Consider the following 24,182-nt stretch of genomic DNA (forward strand, 5'->3'; position numbering starts at 1 on the left):
ACACCAGTTGGAGTCTTTGCTGCTCCACTTCTGATCCAGCTCCCTGCTCATGGCCTGAGAAAGCAGTGGAAGATGGTCCAAGTGCTTGAGCGCCTGCACTCACGTGGGAGACCTGGAAGAAGCTCCTGGCTCCTGGCTTCAGACTGTCCCAGCTCCAGCAGTTGTGGCCATTTGGGGAGAGAACCAGCAATCAAAGCTCTTTCTCTCTCTCTCTCTAACTCTGACTTTCAAATAAATAAATAAATCTTTAAAAATAGATTTAACATACAAAATTAAGGTTCCATGTATTAAAAAATCATCAGTATGGAACGGTAAACTGAGGGAAAATTAATACTTACTATAAAAAAGGGATAACTGTTTAATTAATAATAAAATAGTTTTCCATTCACGCATTTGTCCAACAAACACATCTGAAAGCACTCCATACAATTCACGGAAAATGCATCATGTTAAGAAACTATGTATGGATTTCAACATTTTTGGCACCAAATTAATCTTTTAAAGATTTATTTATTTGTTTGAGGGGCAGAGTTCAGACAGATATGAGTGCAGGGGCCCAAGGACTCGGGCTATCCTCTGCTGCTTTCCCAGGCACATCAGCAGCGAGTAGATCGGAAGTAGGGCAGCTGGGGCTCAAAGAGCTTGCCTATATGTTATGCCCGCATTGCAGGCAGAGGCTTACCACACTATGCCACAATGCTGGCCCCCAGTTAAATCTATTAATCTTGACCTTTTTGGTTTCCTTAGTCAAACCAATGACTTAATAAGTAGTCCTTTCTAATTTCTACTAGTTTTGAATGGCTTGACATTCTTTAACATTATTTATATTAATTCATGTGAAAATTATTTAATTTCTGTTTAATCACAAAATTACTTTTTCTTATACAGAGGGCCCTCTTTCATAAATAATCTATTTCTGAAAGTGGGTTTACGGGTTCTAGTCCCGGTCAGGGCGCTGGATTCTGTCCCGGTTGCCCCTCTTCCAGGCCAGCTCTCTGCTGTGGCCCAGGAGTGCAGTGGAGGATGTCCCAAGTGCTTGGGCCCTGTACCCCATGGGAGACCAGGAGAAGCACCTGGTTCCTGGCTTTGGATCAGCATGGTGCGCCAGCCACAGCACGCCGGCTGCAGCGGCCATTGGAGGGTGACCAACGGCAAAGGAAGACCTTTCTCTCTGTCTCTCTCTCTCACTGTCCATTCTGCCTGTCCAAAAAAAAAAAAAAAAAATAAAGAAAGAAAGAAAAGAAAAAAGAAAAAGAAAAAAAGAAAAGAAAGTGGGTTTAAAAGCTGAATGTGTGAAAGCAGATTTTTCAATGTCCTAATTATGCTGTCCCTCACCCCAGCCCACCAGAAGGCCGCTAAGAACCTTCAGAGATGTGTAGGTCTGAACTAGAGGGATCAGCTAAGAGGATGCTGGAAGAGGAAAGGGTCCTTACAGTGTTCTGTTATTCCACACTATGCGTTGGTTGGATCAGGCATCTCCTTTTACCACATATTTTCTGCCATCTTCCATATTCCCCCCTTCACCACCAAATTGGTTTGTTTATAAAGGTAAACATATGAAAATGAAAAAAATATATTTTGATATTAAAGATACTAATGAATTTAGAAAACAGTTGCTGATATATATCTTTTATATAATAAACAAAATTATTTTAAAATTTAGGGGAAAATGGGTATATTTATATCAGAATATAACTTTAAAAATAATCAATTAAATCTACCATCAAAATGTTCCCTCTGTTTACTTAGAAGCTTAATAACTATAGCATGTGCCAAGAATTACAAAACAGAGGATCTATTAGCTCGAAGGCTACATAATCAATGCTGTAAAGACACTTCTGTTAGTGAATAAATGATGAGGCTTTACCAGAAAAGATGCGAAATCAACAGAAATATTTCACAAAATATACAGCTAAGAATGATCCTGGAATTCAATGATGATTTTCATAGTTTGTAAATGTTTTTAAAAGAGAGGGAATATGGGTTGGGTACAGATATATAACTATTTGACTAGCATTTTACAGATACCTTAGAGCTGAGATTTTGTTAAACTTGTCTGGAATTAGATTCTGTTGAAAAAGAGCAAAATAATAGTTTGCAAACTGCAGACCAGTTATTTGACTCTCTGATCCCTTTTTACTAAAAACACACAGACATACACACTTGCCCATGGGCACACTTAGACATGGAGAATAAGTGTAATCTGATAGAATATATGCCAAACTTTTAATAATGGTCACACTTCAAACATCAGAACAAGCTGATGAGAGGGGAGACTTCAACTTTACATCTTTGTGGTATTTGAATTTTTTATTCAATCAATGTAACTCACTCTCATAATTTAAATATACACATACACAAGTATACACATATACACAAATATATATATTTGGTAAAACAAAAACATGTACATGGCCGGCGCCGCGGCTCACTAGGCTAATCCTCCGCCTGCGGTGCCGGCACACCGGGTTCTAGTCCCAGTCGGGGCGTCGGATTCTATCCCAGTTGCCCCTCTTCCAGGCCAGCTCTCTGCTGTGGCCAGGGAGTGCAGTGGAGGATGGCCCAAGTGCTTGGGCCCTGCACCCCATGGGAGACCAGGAGAAGCACCTGGCTCCTGTCATCGGATCAGCGCGGTGCGCCGGCCGCAGCGCGCCAGCCGTGGCGGCCATTGGGGGGTGAACCAACGGCAAAGGAAGACCTTTCTCTCTGTCTCTCTCTCTCACTGTCCACTCTGCCTGTCAAAAAAACAAAACAAAACAAAACAAAACAAAAAAAACACATGTACATGTGTAAAGGTATATTTCTCTGTATAGTATCTCATAGAGAGGTTAAAAATGCTTTAAAACTATAATATATTCATGCTTTCTTATAAATTAGGGACCATAAATAAGACCCCTATGACCAATTTAACTGCATGAATTCTTCACTGAAAAGGCAACAAGGCTATTTTATGATGTCCCATAAATTCATTTAGAGTCCCTGAGTAGCAGATGTAGATTAACTTTTGTGCAGTCTCCATTGCAAACATGCACTTCAAAAACCACACAATCTTTAAAGTGTTCAGAAAGAAAATCTCATGCTATTGACTTTGCAGATTTGTTTCTGAAACAGGCATTCCTGTTGCATTAAACAAGTACAAATATTAGCTATTCCAGAGATGAGTTTTAGGGGAAGAAAAAAAACCTGTTTTAAATTGCTAGCTATGTTACTGTGTGGAATAAATAAAAAATTATTATAAAGAACTATATTTTGGTAACCCTGGTATTGGGCAAAAATAAAAAATAAAAGGTTTGTGCTATTTAAAGGGGTTCAAGATACAACACCATTGTTTTCTGTCTGAAATATGCCCATTTCAAAAATAAGGGAGGTTGGGGAAAGCATTGTGGCGCAGCAAGCTAAATCACTACCTGCAAGGCCAGCATCCCACATGGGTGGCAGCTCAAGTTCTGGCTGCTCCATTGCAGATCCAGCTCCCTGCTAATGTACCTGAGAAAGCAGCAAAAGATGGTCCAATTACTTGGGCCTCTGCACCCAGATGGGAGACCTGGATGAATCTCCTGGTTCCTGTCTTCAGTCTGGCCCAGTCCTGGCTGTTGCAGCCATTGGTGAAGTGAACCAGTAGATGGAAAATATCTCTGTTTTTCTCTGTACGTATGAACCCCTCTCTCTGTAATTCTGACTTTCAAATAGATAAAATAAATATTAAAAAAAAAAGAGGAGGTGTTAACAACAGATTTGCTACAGACACAGCAAACTGGATAGTGTAGCTTGTATCTACAGGTTTTCTGATCTTGAACCCCAGATTTAGGCTAATTTAACTCACATCATGAAAGGTAGCACTGGGCTTACACACGCTTCTCTCATGGAATGCTGCCACCATAAAATTTTAGGGATGGAGGAACGGAACAGAATTCATACTCCCAGAGGCAGGCAGATCTCCAAAAAGACAAGAAAAGGATGGGATGGCTCCAAATTACCCACTTCAGCCTTCCAAACTCACAGATTAAGTCACTCCTCCACACGTTGGGGGTGGGAGGAGAGCTGGAGGAGGCCATGAGGGTTAAACCAAGAATTATTAAGGTTAGACTAAAAATTATTATGGCTGGGACTGTGGCATAGTGGGCTAAGCCCTGGCTTGAAGTGCTGGAATTCCATATGGGCACCAGTTCGTGTCCCAGCTGCTCCTCTTCCGATCCAGCTCTCTGCCTTGGCCTGGGAAAGCAGCAGAAGATGACCCAAGTGCTTGTGCTCCTGCACCCACGTGGGAGACCCAGAAGAAGCTCCTGGCTCCTGGCTTTGGATCAGCTCAGGTCTGGCCATTGCAGCCATCTAGGGAGTGAACCAGTGGATGGAAGACCTTTCTCTCTGTTCCTCCTGCTCTCTGTCTGTAACTCTACCTCTCAAATAAATAAATAAAATTTTTTTAAAAAATTATTTTTTCTACATTGAAGAAAAAAAAATCAGGAGTGAAAGGAATTTCATTCCAAAGTAAAGCTATCATAATGGTCTGAATACATCATGTCTTTGAGAATAGCTGAGGAATATTTATCTTTTTTATCATAAAAATTCAATTACAAGTAGGCTTAATAACTGGAGTATATATGCATTGAAAAATCATATGCCCTTGACTGCACTAAATACAGACTCAAAGAAAGACAACAAGAAGTGGAGGGAGTTCCCAGTCTGGTGAGACAAGCTAGTTACATAGCTATTATAGAGCATGATTCATGATGCAACTGAACTGTAACACGTTTTCTGTGAGCACAGAAAATCAATCAGGAGAGGCATGTTAATAATTTATTACATTGGGGCCGGTGCTGTGGCTTAGCGGGTAAAGCTTCTGCCTGCAGTGCCAGCATCCCATATGGGCGCTGGTTTGAGTCCCAGCTGCTCTACTTACAATCCAGCTCTCTGCTATGGCCTGGGAAAGCAGTAGAAGATGGCCCACGTCCTTAGGCCCATGTACCCACGTGGTAGATCAGGAAGAAGCTCCTGGCTCCTGGCTTCAGATCGGTTCAGCTCCGGCCATTGCGGCCAACTGGGGAGTGAACCAGCGGATGAAAGACCTCTCTCTTTGCCTCTCCTCTCTCTGTGTAACTCTGCCCTTCAAATAAATAAATAAATATTTTAAAAATAATAATTTATTACATTTATTTATACTTGTATTTATTCAACACCTACTGTATACCAAGCTCTGTACCAAATTATAAATATACAATGATGAACAAAATAGACAACATCCTTCTTACTGAGCACTTTGTAGAGATAGGCATTAACAAAATAAGCATGTAAGTATATAGTTACAAATGGAATATGCGCTATTAGGGAAAATAATAAATATTACATAATTTAGATCACAGGGAAAGGGGAGACTTCTCTGAGAAAATATTCAGCTAAGGCTTAAAGATGGGGTATGTCCCGCTAGGTTGGAGATAGGTAAACAGATAATTCAGGGTGAGGGAAGGCCTATACAAAGGTATCTAGGTAAAATAAAACTTGGTTAATTGGAGGAACAGAGTAAGAAGGAAACCATGGTTTAAGACAACATCAGGAAGCTGTCCAGAGGCCACACTTCGAACAGTTATGTAGTCTACATTGAAAACTTCAGGTTCTTCTATGTTTAGCAAAGCCACGAGTTTATCAAGCAAGATAACACAATTCACTTTACAATGTATTGGATGATGAGAGAGAAGAAATGAGACTGTTACTGAGGTCCAGGTGAAAGTAGATGGTGGCTAGAACCTGACAGAAGCAATGGACATAAAGAAGTGCAAAGATCCAAGAAATGTTTTGGAGATAGAAGCAACAAATCGTAGTGATGAACTGGGGGTACAGCAATCATGATGGGATTTGTGATATGTCAAAAATGTCTGTTAGAGATAAGACACGCGATACTCAGAAAACATGACTGGAGAGCTGGTCCTTGAAGATAAGCTGAGTCTTGGCTGAAGGCGATCAAAGAGACAAGGACACAGAGTGTGAAGAGCTCAGTACTATCTGCTGTACTCAGATGTGATGGTCTTGGAAATATTTGTTGTGGATAAAGGGACTACTGCACTGTTTTTCCTATACATACCCACCTATGATAAAGTCTAACTCATAAATTAGGCATAGTAGGAATTTATCAACTGTTAATAACAAAATAGAACAATTATAACCATAAACTGTAATAAAGTCATGTGAACCTTGTCTCACTCTCTAGAAAAAGTCAAGAAAAATATGAACATTTTTGGCTCCAGCTGACCGTGGTAACTGGAACTACAGAAAGCACAGCTTCAGCTAAGTGGGTCCTACTGTAGAAACCACAAGCTCACAGAGATGAACGATGTCAAGGCTTCTTTTGTAATTGTTTTACACCTGGTTAAAGTTTAATGAGTAGAATTATGATATCCTCAAAAATAAAACTGATTCTTCCCAGGGAGAGATTTTGTCATACCCCTACCCCTGTCCCTGGAGACATTTGGCAATGTCTGGAGATATTTCTGGTTGTCACAACTTAGGGGTGGAGGTGCTACTGTCATCTGGTGGGTAGAAGCTAAGGATGCTACTAAACATCTTACAGTACAGAGGTCAGACCCTCAAAATACAGAAAAATCTGGCCTAAAATGTCAATAGTACCAAATTTTAAGAAGCCCGCTATAAAAATAATACCTACTGCAGTACAAGTTAAACCTGAAAATTAAGAAAAATGAAACTAATATAGAATTCACTATAAATTTAAATACATACATTTCAAAAGACTATTATATTCCAAATTTTAAAAATAAAAACAACTTAATTTTTGGTCTTCATGAAGTTGAATAAAAGTTATATCATTTCTTGCCATCCTTAGCTTCTCGTTATCACACTAATTATAAGGTTGATGATATTCTTCCCTAAAATATTTACATTCAATAATTTCACATTTAGGAAAAACCTTTATGAAACATAATAGTGAAAGTGCACATATTAAAAGAGTGGGAACTGATAAATATTGACATTTCATTTAATTAAACTGCTAAAATGCAAACTAAGTACACAACTGATGGTTCTTTCCATGCAAATTTCCAGTGTCATCATGGGCGAAGGAAAAAGCATACCTGAATAAACTTTGTGTGCTTTACTTAACTCAGACCTGATTGATAAACTCACAAAATCTAGAGTTCCCACTGGAATCCTTTATGGTATAGCATAATGATACCAATGGACATTACCATTTTAAAAAGTGTAAAAAAAAGTCAATGAACGATTATCATTACTGAAACTCATTCTAATTCACACACATCATCCAAGAGATTGATATTTTATGCTTATAAAACCTAACATAAAATTAAATTGAAAATTTTGCCTGACAATCTACAAAAATTTTGGGCTAAGGTAATACACTGCTAATATGCAGCATTTGTTCAGCTCTAGTGCACATATTTACTATGATTTATAGGAAAGAAGGCTTCATTTGCTTCTTCACAGATTTGGTAATGATATTCCTTTTCTTATACTCATGCCTAGAAAGTATAAGAACTTCTTTAAAAGGAAGGAACGAATATAATACTAAATTACTGATAAATAAGTCAAATTTAAAAACTTGCAGTCTTTTCTTGTTACATTTATCACTATGTAATTTCAAACAGCAGTTATTATTTCATTATTCAAATGCATATAAAGCAGCTAAATATTCCATACAGAAAATACATTTGCATTATTTAGGAATAAAATCATAATAACAAATTATGAATAAAATATTAGAGTGTGATTTTTCCCGGGAATCTAAAAATATTAAAAATAATTTCAATCACCCCCCCTCCAATTAGGAATGACACAAAGGAGAGTTGTCTTATCTACTGGGATTTGATTAACACTGAGTTCTTGAAATACAAGACAAGACAAAATTGATTTCACCATTATCAACTCAATGCATTGTGATCTTCAGTTTCTAGCCAGTGAAGTGTTTGCTTATAAGCATGTTTCAAAGTAAAGTAATCATGCCTTCATTTGGAACTTTTTAAAAAATATATCTGTGCTATTGTTTTTATTCTGCCACCTACTTAACTTGAAAAAATTACCAGATTTTATACCAACATATAATAAGAAACTTACCTCAGGCATTCAGCATCATTTTGAGGCTTTTCATTGATTTTTATCTTTTCTGCCTCTAGGTATTTAGTAGTATGGATGGCTTCATTCTCTTCATCTTCAAAACCTAAACAATTAAGAAAATTCTTAGAAAATTGAACAAATATTTATTCACTCAGAACAACACTCTAATTTTTCGTGCTTCTATGTAAAATGTACATACTAATGATTTCTCTTTTCTACTTTAATATAGCAATTAAAGACACAAAACATTCTAAAATTTTCTGCTATTAAGAATACCAGCTCAACACTCTGGCCTCAGAATCAGCCCGTAAGGCATTCGCATCTGGCTGAAGAGCCCATGAGAGTATTTTAGGCATGGAAAGCCAAGACACTCTGGGGGAAAAAAAAAAAAAAAAAAAGACCTAAATGAAAGATCTCTATGAGTGAGATCCCAATGGAAAGAACGGGGTCATCAAAGAAGGAGGTACCTTTCTCTGAAGGGAGGAGAGAACTTCCACTTCGACTATGACCCTGTCTGAATAAGATCGAAGTCGGCAAACCCAAAAGGCTTCCATAGCCTTGGAAACTCATGACTAGAGCCTAGGGAGATTACTGACGCCATAAACAAGAGTGTCATTGTTAAGTCAACAACAGGAGTCACTGTGTACTTACTTCTCATGTGGGATCTGTCCTTAATGTGTTGTCCAATGTGAAGTAATGCTATAACTAGTACTGAAACAGTATTTTTACACTTTATGTTTCTGTGTGGGTGCAAACTGATGAAATCTTTACTTAATATATACTGAATCCATCTTTTGTATATAAAGATAATTGAAAATGAATCTTGATGTGAATGGAATAGGAGAGGGAGTGGGAGATGGGAGGGGTGCGAGTGGGAGGGAAATTATGGGGGGGGGAGCCAATTTAATCCATAAACTGTACTTTGGAAATTTATATTTACTAAATAAAAAAAATACAAAAAAAAAGAATACCAGCTCAAAAAATATCAGCTCTAATACTGATTCTATGTGTTTTATATATTCCTTTCTTATATCAATAGTAATATGACATCCCATTGGGTTAACACATTTTGAAAGAATATGATCCTATCATGTGCATATAACTGTATCAGTAAAATAAACTAATTCATGAAAGCAAAACCTTTAAGTTTTCTCTGAAGAGTAAATAATTCTTCAATCAATTCCCTCTTTTGTTTCTGAAGTTCATTTAACTGGCCACTATCACGTTCCACTGACTTCATTTCTAGAAACAAATTTGATAGCATAAAAATATATGAATAAATTTAATAAAAGAGGTGAAAGATTTGTACACTAAAAACTGTAAGACATTGATGAAATCAAAGACACAAACAAACGAAAAGATATCCTTTGTTCATGGGTTGGAAGATTTAATACTGTTAAAATGCCTATACCACCCAAACCTATACACAGATTCATCTCAATGCCCATCAAACACAGATTCATCTCAATGCCCATCAAAATTCCAATGGCTTTCGTCACAGAAATAAGGGGGAAAAAAATCTAGAAACAAAGAAGACAGTATTGTAAGTATTTTTTCTTTGCCTTAAATATGTTAGCAATCATTACCCTTTTCTCATGTAGTAAAGATTTAAGCAGTATATGGTCAATTTTAAGCCCCATTGGCTTCCGTTGATCACCTAGGAACTGATATTAATAAACTGTCCAGAACTTGTTACTCGCCAACTAGATACAAAAAGGAAAGTTAATTGAGGTTAGGCTACCAAAAGAGAATTCAAACATGCTATCACTAAAAAAAAAATAAACTTCCTAATGAGATAAGAAAACTCTATTCTTTAAAACCATAGCACATTTTAAATGGCATTGCATGGTTCTCATTAAATGGCTCTAAGCTTTCACAATATTGATAATACTGTTTCTTCAGCCTAAAATGTCCTTTCTCCCTTTATTTCCACATTAACTATAATCTGTTCTTTAAGATTCATCTCCTATTTTTTAAAATATTTTTTGTCTTCAACCAAAACTTCTGGAACTTCAACTATACAAACATGTGTTAGAGTATGTAATATTTTGCCAGAGGTCTCTGATTTCTTTAAAGAAATCTATTTATTTATGCATTTACTTGAGAGGCAGAGAGGGAGAAAGAGAGAGAATGCTCCCATCTGTTGATTCACTTTCCAAATTCCTGCAGTGGCTAGGACAGGGCTGGATGAAGCCCACAGCCACAACTCAATCCAAGTCCTCCATGTAGGTGGTAGGAATCCAACTCCTTGAGCTATCCCTGCTGCCTCTCAGGGTCTGCATTAGCAGAAAACAGGAGTCAGGAGGTGGGGCAGGTTATCAAACACACATACTCCAACATAGGATGCAGATATCTTTGCTGGTATTTTAAGTGCTAGGTTAAATGTTCAACCCTAAGGAGATTTTAGTTTCTTTGAAGTCTTTTATATCCTTCAGTATTAATTTTTAATGCTGTCTTTTAATGGTTACTGATATTTTCTTCGCTGTGTTTATCTGCTATTAATCTCTTCCCCACTGCACCACAATATCCGCCCTTCCCATTTTTCAATTGGTTAATTACTGTTGTTGTTAGTGAATTCTTTTAGTTCTCAAGTTCTCATTTATTCTGGATATTGATCCACTCTGGATAAAGAATTTACAACAATTTTCTATTTTTTTAAATATTCACTTTATTTATTTGAAAGAAAGAGTTATAGAGAGTGGTAGAAACAGAGAGAGGAGTCTTCCACCTGCTGGTTCACTCCCCAGATGGCCACAACGACCGGAGCTGCGCTGATCCAAAGCCCGGAGCCAGGAGCTTCTTCCAGGTCTCTCACTTGGGTGCAGGGGCCCAAGGACCTGGGCCATCCTCCACTGCCATCCCAGGCCATAGCAGAGAGCTGGACCAGAAGAGGATCAGCCGGGACTAGAACCGCTGCCCACATGGGATGCCGGCGCCTCAGGCCAGGGGGTTAACCCGCTGCACCATAGCATTGACCCAGCCTTTCTAGTCTTAATGTCTTTTCCTCCCTTGCTTATTATAATGGCTAGGACATTCAGAACCATAACAAACAGAAGTAGTAAGAATGGGCTTCCCTACTTTAGTACCAATCTTTGTGGGAGAGTATTTAATATTTCACCATTATGAACGATGATATTCAGTGTATCACAAGTAAGTATAATGTTAACTAAAGGTTTTTCACATAGGGTCATTATCAGACTAAAGAAATGTCCTTCTATTTCTAGTTTACTGAGATTTTTTGTTCAATTTTGATTTATTTTTGTTTTAACTGAAAGAGCGATCGATGCGCAGAGACACACAGAGGTAGCACATCTGCTGGTTCACTCTCCAAATGCCGCAATAGCTGGGGCTTCGCTAGGATGAAGCCAGGGACTCAGTCAGGATCTCCCACACGGGTGCCAGCGACCCAAATACTTGTCCCCATCATCGGCTGCCTGCTGGGGTATGCATTAACAGGAAACTGAAACTGAAGCAGAGCCAGGACTTGAACACAAGCACCCCAGTATGGGATGTTTGCATCCCATGCAGCGTCTTAACTTCTAGGCCAAAGCCCACATCTGAGAGTTTTAGTCACATATGGGTGTTAGATTTTGTAAAATACTTTTCCTACATTTATTTAAATAGAAATGTATTTTACTCTCTATGTTTAAATGTCAAACCAATTTTTAAATGTTAAATAAACTTTGTATTCCTGAACTGAAATCGACTTGGTCATTATATATATTATCATTTTAGAATTTTTGTTGAATTTTATCTGCTAACATATCATTAGGGTTTTTATGTATGTATTCATAAGGGATGTATGTCTATAGTTTTCTCAGAATGTCTATCTGGTTTTAGATTAAGGTAATTCTGGTTTCATAAGATGAGAAGGGTTCTCATTGTAGTCAGGCTTCTCCAGGGAAGCCAGACTAACCACATGTATCTCTGTATGTATAAAAATACACATACAGATTTATTATAAGGAATGGGCTCAAGCAAATATGAAGACTGCCACTTCTCAAGATTTGCAGCTGACGAGCTAGAGGCCCAGGAGAGCTGATACTGGAGCTCCGATCTGAGTGTGAAGGCCTGGGAATCAGGAAGGCCAATGGTGTAAATTCAGTTCAAAAGCCAGCAGGCTTAAGATCCGAAAAGAGCCAGTTTCAGTTTTATCCTACACCAGAAAAAGACCAATGTCTTAGCAAAAGTAATCAGGCCAGAGGAGCTGTCTCCTGTTCACAGAAGGGTCAATTTATGTTCTAATCAAAGCAACAAATGATGAAGCTGAGGGTCACCCACCCTAGTGAGCTTTACTCAGTCTATTGTTTGAAATGTTAATTTCATTTAAAAACTCCCTCACAGACACACCTAGAAAAATATCTGAACAAGTACTGAGGACCTCATGGGTCACTGAGGTTATTACATAACATTAACTGTAACTGTCATCTTCTATTTTCTAAACGCGTTTGTGTTGACTGATTTTTAGAATACACTAGTGATATTCTCTGCATAATTTCTTTGAGGGAATATGTTTAGCCATGAATTCAATTTTTAAATAAATATGGGGATATCTTTTTCTTTTTGTCTGAACTTTCAATAGCTTGGTATTTCAAGGAATTTATCCATTCAATTGAGGCTGTCAAATTTGTGAACACAAAGTAGTTCAACAGTGTCTTGTTATCTTTGTAATGTCTTTAGGGATTAGTAACTATAATCTCTTTCAATGGTGGTATAAATGATTTACATTTCTTTTTTTCTTGAACCTTATAGTTAGGAATCTGTTCCATTGATTGCTTAAATGAAGTTTTGGCTTTATATATTTTTTCTATTTTTTTCATTTTCATATTTGCTTTATTTTTTAAATTTACTTCTCTGTTTAGATTTATTTGCTCTTATTATTCTAGCTTCATCATGTAAAATGTCTTATCAATGATCTTGGAGTTTTCTTTTTTACTAGTATAAGCATTTAAAACTACCCATGAACATCAAAGCACTGTTTTAACTATATCCTACAAATTAATATGCTGATTTTTACACTACCAATCAGTTACAAATATTTTCTAAATTTTCTATTTCACTTCTGGTCCATGAATTATTTATAATTGTGTTGCTTAATTTCCAAATATTTAGGGTTTTGTTGGAAATTTATTACTGAATTTCAATTTATTCTTCTTCTAGTTAGAGAACCACTATGTATGAGTTTAATCTTAACTTATTATGAATTGACATATCTTCATTATAAATTTCCCATTTATCAGTGGTAATATTATTTATTTTTAAACTCCGTTATATTTGGAAGTAACATAGCCCCTTTAGCCTTTCTGTGGTTACTGTTTACTTGGTATATCTTTTTTCATCCATTTTTTTCAACATTTTTTGTAACTTTTTCTAAAGATTTATTTATTTATTTGAAGGGCAAAGTTACAGAGAGGCAGAGGCAGAGGGGAGGGGGGGAGAGAGTTTTCCATCTGCTGGTTCACTCCCCAGATGGCCGCAATGGCTAGAGCTGCACCAATCTGAAGCCAGGAGCCAGAAGCTTCTTCTGCGTCTCTCTAGCAGGTGCAGAGCCCCAAGGACATGGACCAGCTTCCACTGCTCTTCCAGGCCATAGCAGAGAGCTGGACTGGAAGTGGAGCAGTGGGACTCAAACTGGTGCCCATATGGGATGCCGGCACTGCAGGCGGTGGTTTTACCCACTATACCTCAGCGCTGGCCCCTCAACATTGTAACTTTAAGTCTCTTTAGACTCTCTTCATGAAGGTATACATTTGAGTCATTCTGGTAATCTCTGCCTTAAATTATGATTAACTCAATAACAATTAATGAAATTATTGATATAGGTGGATTCAGGGCTACTATTTTATTACCTGTTTCTACCTTTTCTCTGTGACTTTTGTTCCTCTATTCCCCTTTTTCTGCTTTCATTCAGATTATATAAACATTTTTTAAGAATACTCTTCGGCCGGCGCCACGGATCAATAGGCTAATCCTCTGCCTGTGGCGCTGGCACACTGGGTTCTAGTCCCAGTCGGGGCACTGGATTCTGTCCCTGCTGCTCCTCTTCCAGTCCAGCTCTCTGCTGTGGCCCGGGAGTGCAGTGGAGGATGGCCCAAGTGCTTGGGCCGTGCACCCCATGAGTCTTACCAGTAAGAAATGACTTGAGATCCACAGCATTCTTAGGAAATCATGATCTAAAAAACCTAGGACCCTTTACAAAGACCTCAGAACAATACAAAGTAAAGCCTGAGAGAGCCATTAAGTCAAACTACAGGTATTAACAAACTTAGGGATAGTGACTCAGCAGTTTCAACAGAAGCCCAAAGAAGAAAAATCTTATAAAAGTACTCAAAATGCTTGTGGAAAAATGGAATTATAAGAAAAGTTTACTTTGGTGTAAAAAATATTGAAAATCTTGTATAGTTTATACACATTTAACAGAACTTTCTGAAGATCTCTCAAATCTCAAAAGATCTGGAGTTGCAGTTTTTGCTTTAACAGAATCAACCATTGTAAGATTCCTGTGAAACTCACAAAGTCTTTAAGAGACCTGTATTTGCATAACCATAGTAAACTTGGATTGAAATGAGTACAAACAGTACAACATGAAAAAGGAGCCCTTGAATATTCAAACTTCTTCAAGACAGAAGCAGACTGAGGAAAGGAGCAGTGGAAAACACATATCTTTATTTTTATACGGAATGGCTCACGAATGGAAGCAAAAGCAAGAAGGTGGAGCCAAGAGCATTTGAAAATCATTCCCAGGTGGGAGGATAGCCAGTACTAATCAAGACATTTCCATTTCTGCCTGGCTGGATTTCAGAACTGCTATGGATAAATGACCCCTGTGTCTATCCTGTTTTTCCTCTTTGTGATATATGCCTATCTTAACACAGTATGTTGTTAGGTGAAAAATAACTAGTTTATTTAGAGGTCTTCAGGTCAAGAGGAAATATACTCAGAGTTACATAAGGAACTACATTCAGGAAGGCCCATCTGCAACTGAACCTGATTTAGATGAGAAGATACTATAAGCTAATGCTATAATAGAATCTCTCTCTCACTCTCGCTCTCTTTTTTTTTTTTTTTTTTTTTTTGGACAGGCAAAGTGGACAGTGAGAGAGAGAGACAGAAAGAGAGAAAGGTCTTCCTTTGCCATTGGTTCACCCTCCAATGGCCGCCGCTGGTGCACTGTGGCCATAGCAGAGAGCTGGACTGGAATAGGGGCAACTGGGACAGAATTCGGCGCCCTGACGGGGACTAGAACCCGGTGTGCCGGCGCCGCAGGCGAAGGATTAGCCTATTGAGCTGCGGTGCCGGCCTATAATAGAATCTTAATGTATAACAGAAAATGTGGTTTATCTTTGATTTTTCTATTTCTATATTCATTAATCAATAACAAAAACCTGTTATTCTCCCTAAATATCTCTGTAAGTTATTCCCTCCTCTCTTTGGTAACTGCTTTAATTTAGTATCTTGTTATAGACTGCAATTACCTGCACATTAGTATTTCTGAAATGAAACTCTCCCCACCTGACCGGGTAACCTTATTTCCTAAGCTTATACTGGATTGATGATAAAAAGAGGTTCATAGCAACTGTCCTAACCCTTATGGTAGATTCCATGACATTGTACTGTAAATGTCTGCTTACATACTTGCTTCCTCCATTTTTTAGTTTCACATCCCAAGGACCTAAAACAGTGCCTACCTCATAACAGGTAGTAAACAGCTCTCAACTTATTGAATGAATAACCAAATGCTGATGTCACATGTAGTTCTAAAGAATTTGAGAGTGTTTACACTAAAAGAAATACATACATTCGGACAATTAAGATAAAAGTGAAATAATAGCTATACAATAACCCAATCTGCTTATGAAAAAGTTAAAATTATTGAAAAATTCATTCATCCAAAGTCAGTTACTTTAATTAATATCAGACAAAAGAAGTGGTACTATGTGGTTCATACCCCTTTTCAAAATGTTTGCCTGGTTTTCTAAGACAGATATTTCAATCCTGACGTTTTCTTTCATCAAAAGCTCTCTTTTCTTTGTTATTTCATATTCATTATTAAAATCTGTAATTTCCTTAAGAAATTTATCCTCCTCCTCTGTCACTGCTTTTTTTGTACTCTCCTGAAAAACAGAAATAAAAGATCAAATGTAGGTGCTAGTTACAATAATATTTTTCTTTAATTATTTAAAATATAATAATTTAGAATTATTAAAAACAAAGTATAAAATTTTATTTCTTAACATTACCTTTCCATTAATATTAACAAAAAACTGAAACATGAGAATCAACTATCTTTAAAGATTTATGCTAAAAGTTTTTAGAGAATTACTAAGAAAGAATTCATAACACTCTCCAGCTCTCTGCTGTGACCTGGGAAAGCATTAGAAGATGGCCCAGGTCTTTGGGCCCCTGCACCCACATGGGAGACCCGGGAGAAGCTTCTGGCTCCTCGCTTCAGACTGGCACAGCTCTGGCCATTGTGGCCAATTGGGGAATGAACCATCGGATGGAAGACCTCTCCCTCTCCCCTCCCCCCCTTTTCTCTCTGCCTTTCCTTTCTCTTTGTAACTCTGTCTTTCAAATAAATAAATAAATCTTTAAAAAAAAATTGGGGCCGGCACTGTGGTGCAGTGGGTTAACACTCTGGCCTGAAACGCCGGCATCCCATATGGGCGCCGGTTCTAATCCTGACTGCTCCTCTTCCAATCCAGCTCTCTGCTATGGCCTGGGAAAGCAGTAGAAGATGGCCCAAGTCCGTGGGCCCCTGCACCCATGTGGGAGACCCGGAGGAAGCTCTTGGGTCCTGGCTTCGAATCAGCACAGCTCCAGCCGTTGCAGCTAATTGGGGAGTGAACCCTCAGGTGGAAGACCTATCTCTCTCTCTTTGTCTCTCCTCTCTGTGTAACTCCGACTTTCAAATAAATAAAATAAAATCTTCCTTTAAAAGAAAAAAGGACAGCAGCAACCAACTGAAATTAGCAGCCACTATATTAAAAAAAATCATATCACTCATTATTAACTATATATTTGCATATTAAAACTCATATATGACATTTTGTCATTATGATATAAAACTGGGTGTTAAAATAATTAAATGATCAAACTGGAAAATTAAAATCTATACTCAAGGGAATTACTGCTTTATAGAAAAACAAAATCAGGTATCTAAGGTAAACTTTAAATTTATTTATTGTAGTTATTTGAAAAGAGGAGAGACATACACCAGTGGCAGGGGATGAGAAGAGGAAGACAGACAGAGATCTCCTAATCACTAGTTTATTCCCCAAGTGCCCGTAACAGCCAGGAATGGGCCAAGCCAGGAGCGGCGAGCAGGAGCAGAGCTGGGACTTAAACCCAGCCACTCTGATGCAGAATGTGGGAATCCCAGCACCATCTTAGCCACTACCCCAAATGCCCATACCCCAAGGAAACCTTTCAAGATGTAGATAATGAAGGCAAAATTATAGATCCATTTCAAAATCACTTACAAATAATAGTTTACATTTTATTAAATATCAATAAGGCATGGAAATAAGAATTTCCAAAAAAATTCTGGATAATGCAAAACCCTACATTTTTTTTCACAAAGCTAGATATTATCACATTTTTTTCCATTTTTTCTAAAAGATGTCAACTAATCATGAGCCACATTCAGAAACTAGCCATGTCATTCAAAATCAAGTTTGTAGATTTTGATTTTCAATATGTATATTTAATATCTTTAAATATATTTTCTTTAAATGTCGATTACATGTCGTCATATTTCTAATCTGGCTTTGTCAGTCAAAACTGATGCTCAGTTCGCTGGCTCTGACTCAAGAAAAAAGAATAAACAAAATCCATTATTTTCCCACATTCATAAATATGCGTAAAGTGTGAAAAGCATTAAAACAAACCAAGTTCTAAAATCCAGAAAATTTCAAAATCAGCTTCACTGTTTTTTAATGCAAATAATTCCTACATCACATCCCTGCCAATAGAATTATCTCAAACTATATTACTTTGTCAATTGATTTTAAATAGCACTTAATACTTTTCTGTAGATACTGAACAGTACTATCTGCCAATATGCATATGGATAATTTTCTGAAAGTACACCTAACTATATTAAAATACTTTTAAACACAGTTATTAAATGGATTTTTCTAAGTGGCTGGAGACTTACAAAGGTTTGGAGAAGCATATTCCTTTGGTTTGTAATTTCACTGCATTGTCTTTCTAAAGCATTTTCATGAGTTTTCAAAAGCTGTAAGAGGAAAGATTTTTCAGAAAACTGCTGAACCTTCAAAGTAAAAAGAAACAAAATGCAGAATGAAACAATTAGACATTTTATTTTAGAGTGTCTTAGTCAATAGAACAGATTTATAAAACACTTTCAGTATTAATTTTAACCTATAAAATAACATTCACATTAAATATCTTACTTTATATGCAGTATCATATAATATTTTATAAATGCCTTATTTTTACAATTTTATAATCTCTCCCCTTGGGAAGACTATCAGCTCCTCAAGGGCAAAGACCATGTTTCTCCACACCCAGCACAGTTCTTAGCTTAGGAACTAAGCTATTAGACTAAGCACACTGAAATCTACTTCAAAATAGTTTGTTCTAAAAAATAAGCTTCTATTCATATTACTTATAAGGAAGACATGGACAAATAAGTCATTTACACAATATGATTAGTAAGTTCATGAGATAAAACCTACAAACTACAGGCAAAAAAAAAATCAGCCACATGATTACATCAAATAACATACAAATCTGTTAATGCCCTTCAATACAGTTGGAGAACACATTTTTTAATGCCTCACATGGTTATAAATAACAAAGTATATAATAAATATTAATTTGTTCTTTAAAATATACTATCTCCTAAAACATAAAAATTGAAACATAAGCCAGGAAGCTTGAAAAGATAAAAACCAAAAATTATGTTGGACAGGTAATCTTTCTACTACATTCAGTACTATCCCTCAAAAAAAAAAAAAAAATCACTTCCAGTTGGGGTTGTTCCCATCTCTACAGAGAAAAGAAAAAGGATATAAATTCAACTTAAATTGCAGAAAGCAAGATTTATGTTGGTTATAAGAACTTCCTCAAGGTGAGAAACAGGTTGTGAAATCTCTGTCCCAGAAGATATTGAATAGTAAAGAGCTTAGCAATAGTCTAGTCCAGAGGCAAAGGGTTGGCTGAAAAGACATTTTGAAATATTATAGCTGAAAAATTCTAGAAATATTGGCATTAAAAAAGGAGCCAAAATAAAGCAGAAAATATGATCTTAGATTTATATAAGATCATAGCACATCTGCACACACCTTCAGTGCTGTTCTTACCAGCCCTATTTTAAGAAAGACATCAACAGAGAAAGATTAGAGAAGTACAATTTACATGACCAAAGGAACTGAGACAAACTGGGGGAGAAAAGATGGATTAGTCAGTATTTTACTGTGTAGCAAGGAACAAATTATAAAACATATGGCCAACTCTATAAAATCATATAGAAATTGACAAGGGCAGAAGAAGAGTATGATCACAAATTCTATTGTATTTATTTAGAATAAGAAAACTCTTTAGGACTACTTAGTGCTTATTATATAAATAAGGATAAAATGAAGTCCAAAGAAGTTAAATACTTCAACAAAGGTAACATACTAATTAGGAGCAGACCCAGAAATAAAATTCAGGGCTTCTGTCTTCCTTTCTTCTAAGCCATGAGATTATACGGAAATATTAGAATGATTTCAAAGTAAAAAAAAAAAAAAAAAGTAATTCTAGATCCTAAAAGGGACTTCAGCCTCTGATAATAGTATTTGAAAGTACGTAAGCTTAAGAAACATTTAGGAACATTGTGTCTCCTAGGGTCACCAGAGCTTATTAAGAAGGTTGTTTGCAGTAAACACCTCTAGGGTTACCACTTTGGACAGGAACCATGAATGCCCACAAAAATGCTTCAGAGACCAAATATTGGGCTGAATAAACTTTAGTTTAACTACTAAGGCATTTCAAGTATCCTGCCCTTCAGAACAAACTTCCTGAATTCTAATTCTCTTTCTGCCACTGATTTGTTATGAAAGATCTTTGTCAAAATCTAAAAGTGGGGGCCAGTGCTGTGGCTTAGTAAGTAAAACCACTACCTGCTGCGCCAACATCCCTTGTTGGTACTGATTCCAGTCCTAGCTGCTCCAGTTCCAAAGCAGCTCCCTGCTAATGTGCCTGGGAAAACAGTGGAAGACAGCTATTATGTCCATTTGGAGAGTGAACCAGAGGATGCATGATCTCTCTCTCCTTCACTCGCTCTCTGAAACTCTGCCTTTCAAATAAATCAATCTTTAAAAAAAATTCCAAAAGTGAAGAAAATATTACCTATCAAATAAACAAAATTTTAACTGAGACAAATTTATTAATAAAATTCAGAAAAATCTTCTGCTAAGGACTCAGAAATTAAGGTACTTGTTTCAGCTATCACTAACTCAGAGCTAAAATTACAGTGAGTTAAAATAACAAATATCCAAGAGAGGCAAATGTCATAAATAGCATTTAACTAAAACATTTTCTCATAAGTTGAAAAATAAAACCTATATACCAAAAATTAAAAAGTAGACAACTATTCAAAAGATTCATAAAAAGGACATGCCTATAATTTTCCTCTCCCCTAAAATTCTATGTAAATTATCCATTTTGTGGTCTTCCCTGTTTCTATTTTTAGTCTCTAAAAATGTCTGAGAGACTCAGATAACAGTAACACTAATTTTAAATTTTACTTAGGATCTGTTATAGAGTGAACAGGATTTGGACACCCAAACTCAAGCAGATGTTTAAAGCCCAAAGTCTAGGCGCAGGGCAGGGAGGGGGGTTGTTGTCCCAAGATGGCAGTATAGTAACAGGATGAGCTGAGTCACACAGGGGAAAACAGACAGTTAAAAAGGAAAGATATGGCCAGCCGGTGCCGCAGCTCACTTGGCTAATGCTCCGCCTGTGGTGCCGGCACCAGGTTCTAGTCCTGGTTGGGGCACCGATTCTGTCCCCATTGCTCCTCTTCCAGTCCAGCTCTCTGCTGTGGCCCAGGAAGGCAGTGGAGGATGGCCCAAGTGCTTGGACCCTGCACCTGCATGGGAGACCAGGAGGAACCACCTGGCTCCTGGCTTCAGATTGGTGCAGCACCGGCCATAGTGTGCCAGCCCTAGCGGCCATCTGGCGGGTGAACCAACGGGAAAAAGGAAGACCTTTCTCTCTGTCTCACTCTCTCTCACTGTCTAACTCTGCCTGTCAAAAAAAAAAAAAAAAAAAAAGGAAAGATACACTCTGGAGACAGATCCATGGGAAATTCGTGACAGGAAGCCCAGGAGACCAACAGAGACTGGGCAGGTCCATACTGAAACAGCAAATAAGAAAGGGAAGTGGCAGAGGCACAGAACAGGGAGGCTGGTGCCAACCCAGAGCAGCCTACATTAGACGGGAAATTGTGAGTCCATGGAGCTGCAAACAGCAGTAGGATGGGGATCTTGGTGAACTGCTAGTGAAGTTCCATGCTGGAAAATAAGAGAGGTGTATAGAGGAACAAACAGAGATGTCAGGCACCCCTGCCCATCTCTGTGCCCTGCCTCCCTCACCAGACCTGAAGCTAGCTGGGAGAAGCCATATTGTTTATTTATATTTTCAAAGGTAAGTAGAGGACTCCAGCCTTTGCCTCCTGTGCACGCCCCATCAATTGCCAGGGCCACCTCACCACCCAAGAATGAGGACCACAGCATTTCAGAAGCATTTCTTCCCCACCACGCAAGCTATGTAACAAGGAGAAGTCCTGAATATTGAAAACTCGAGCCATTCCAACCACCCATGAGAAGTGAGCCAGGCCTCAGTAGCTTGTACCCACCTCCACTATGATTGAGAGGTGAGCTGGGCTCTAGCAGGCAGGGCTGCATGCTTCCACTTGCAATGCACAGACACATAGCAGCTCATAACAGAGGGAAACCACACCACAAGAAAATCTCCATAGATTAGCGGTGCAGTTTGTTAAGCAAGGCGATATAACCCAAAATACACCAGAGACTAACACAGAGGCGTCCCACAACTGTGACGAAAAGTATGGGTCACATCAACAGAAGTGAACAACCTCCTCTGACCAAAAAACCAGAGTAAAGCTACAAAGCCTCATGGGGGCCTTACACTGGATACCTCCTCCAGCCCCAGAATACTGAACAGAGCACCTAGGCCACAGCCAGCACCACACCTCTTGGAACTCACTAAAAGTACAGATGTCCCACTAAATCACAAAGACAAGAATAAAAGAGAAAAGCAACTAGGAAAAACAAAAAGAATAAGTGCACAAATGCCCAAAAACAAAGGGAATAGGAACAACTCTAAGTAAGAATAAGGAAGACACTATGAGTCCCTCAAAGGAACACTACAACTCTTCCATAATAGAAGGTGAAGATGAAGAAATCGAGGATATGCCAGAAAGGGAATTCAGAAAATTAATCATCAGATTACTTAGAAAAAAAATCAGAAGCAAATTCACAGTCTAAATGAAAAGTATACCCAAGAAACTGAGATATTAAAGAGAAGTTAGAATGAAATACTAAAAATGAAAAATTCAATAGGTCAAATAAAAAATGCAGTAGAAAGCCTTAACAAAAGAATAGGTAAGATAAAAGAAAGAATATCAGAACTAGAAGATAAATTGCTGGAAATATTACAGCCAAACCAAAATAAAAATAAAAATAAAAAAGAAGAAGAAGAAATCAGAAAACTAAAAAACACACGTTGGGATGTACAAGATACCATCAAATGACCCAACATATGGATCCTAGGAGTTCTGGAAGGTTTGGAAAGAGAGAAAGGGCAGAAGGCCTTCTTATTGAAATAATAACAGAAAACTTCCCCAATCAGGAGAAAGAGACATCCAATTATAGGAAGTACACAGAACTCCCAATAGACACGACCAAAAAATATCTTCACCATGACACACTAGAAAAACTATCCATAGTAAAGCATAAAGAAAAGATCTTAAAATGTGCATGAGAGAAATGCCAAATCACATTCAGAGGAAACACAATTAGACTCACTGCAGACTTCTCATCAGAAACCCTACAGGTAAGGAGAGAAAGGCAAGATATATTCCAAGTCTTAAGAGAAAAAAACTTTCAATCCAGAATATTGTACGCTGCAAAGCTCTCATTTATGAATGAAGGGGAAATAAAGATCTTCCACATCAAACAGAAATTCAAAAAATTTGTAACTACTCACCTAGCCCTACAAAAGATGTTCAAGGGTACACATAGCAACAGAATCATCATTACAAACATCATTACAAACAGAAACAGAATTATCATTAGAAAAGAAGATGAACACAGAAAATGACCCAGTAAAAGTACAAAGGAAAACCAAAATACAAAATTAGGACTACTTATAGAAACATGGCAGGGCAAAGTTGATACTTAACAATAGTTACCCTGAATGTAAGGGTCTCAACTTCCCAGTAAAAAACACAGACTAGCTGAATGGATTAAAAAATAAAACACATCTTATCAACAAATATGCACACAGAATGAAAGTGAAAAGATGGAAAAAGCTAATCCATGCTAACAGAAACCAAAAAAGAGCTGGTGTAGCCATCCTAGCATGAAACAAAATAGACTTTATCACAAAAACTATTAAAAGAGAAAAAGAAGGACACTATATATGACTAAAGGATCAATTCAGTGGGAAGATGTGACTAATATAAATGTGTATGCACCAAATTACAGGGCACCTGACTAGCTAAAAGAAATGTTAATGGATTTAAAGGGAGAAACAGACTCAATACAATAGTAATGGGGGACTTCAATACCCCACTTTCAGCAATGGACAGATCAACCAGACAGAAAATCAGCAAGGAAACGGCAGAGTTAATCAACACTATCGACCAAATAGACCTAGTGGACATATACAGAGCCTTCCACCCTACAGCCAAACAACATACATTTTTCTCACCAGGCCATGGAACTTTCTCTAGGATAGACCACATGCTAGGCCACAAAGTAAGTCTCAGCAAATTAAAAAAAAAAAAAAAAACTGAAATCATACCATGCATCTTCTTGGAACATAATGCAATGAAGCTGGGAATTAGC

The 24,182-nt window shown here is 37.5% G+C and overlaps 1 protein-coding gene across 3 annotated transcripts in view; it reads right to left on the reverse strand.

Moving 5' to 3' along the window:
* The window catches only part of CCDC172 (coiled-coil domain containing 172), an 83,072-nt gene that overhangs the window by 31,283 nt on the left and 27,607 nt on the right, over window positions 1-24,182 (reverse strand). For 2 of the 3 annotated variants that reach the window (XM_051824187.3, XM_089313974.1), the window contains exons 4-7: window positions 18,236-18,352; window positions 16,025-16,190; window positions 9,217-9,318; window positions 8,077-8,179 (exon numbers count right to left, since the gene is read on the reverse strand). In XM_051824187.3, coding sequence (XP_051680147.3) covers window positions 8,077-8,179; window positions 9,217-9,318; window positions 16,025-16,190; window positions 18,236-18,352 — 488 coding nt within the window. The remainder of the gene's footprint in view (window positions 1-8,076; window positions 8,180-9,216; window positions 9,319-16,024; window positions 16,191-18,235; window positions 18,353-24,182) is intronic. The other variant, XM_089313972.1, reaches the window with a different exon arrangement.

Source organism: Oryctolagus cuniculus, chromosome 15 (genome assembly GCF_051225735.1).
Source record: "Oryctolagus cuniculus isolate XC-2025 breed Fujian yellow rabbit chromosome 15, ASM5122573v1, whole genome shotgun sequence".
NCBI classification, from domain to species: domain Eukaryota; kingdom Metazoa; phylum Chordata; class Mammalia; order Lagomorpha; family Leporidae; genus Oryctolagus; species Oryctolagus cuniculus.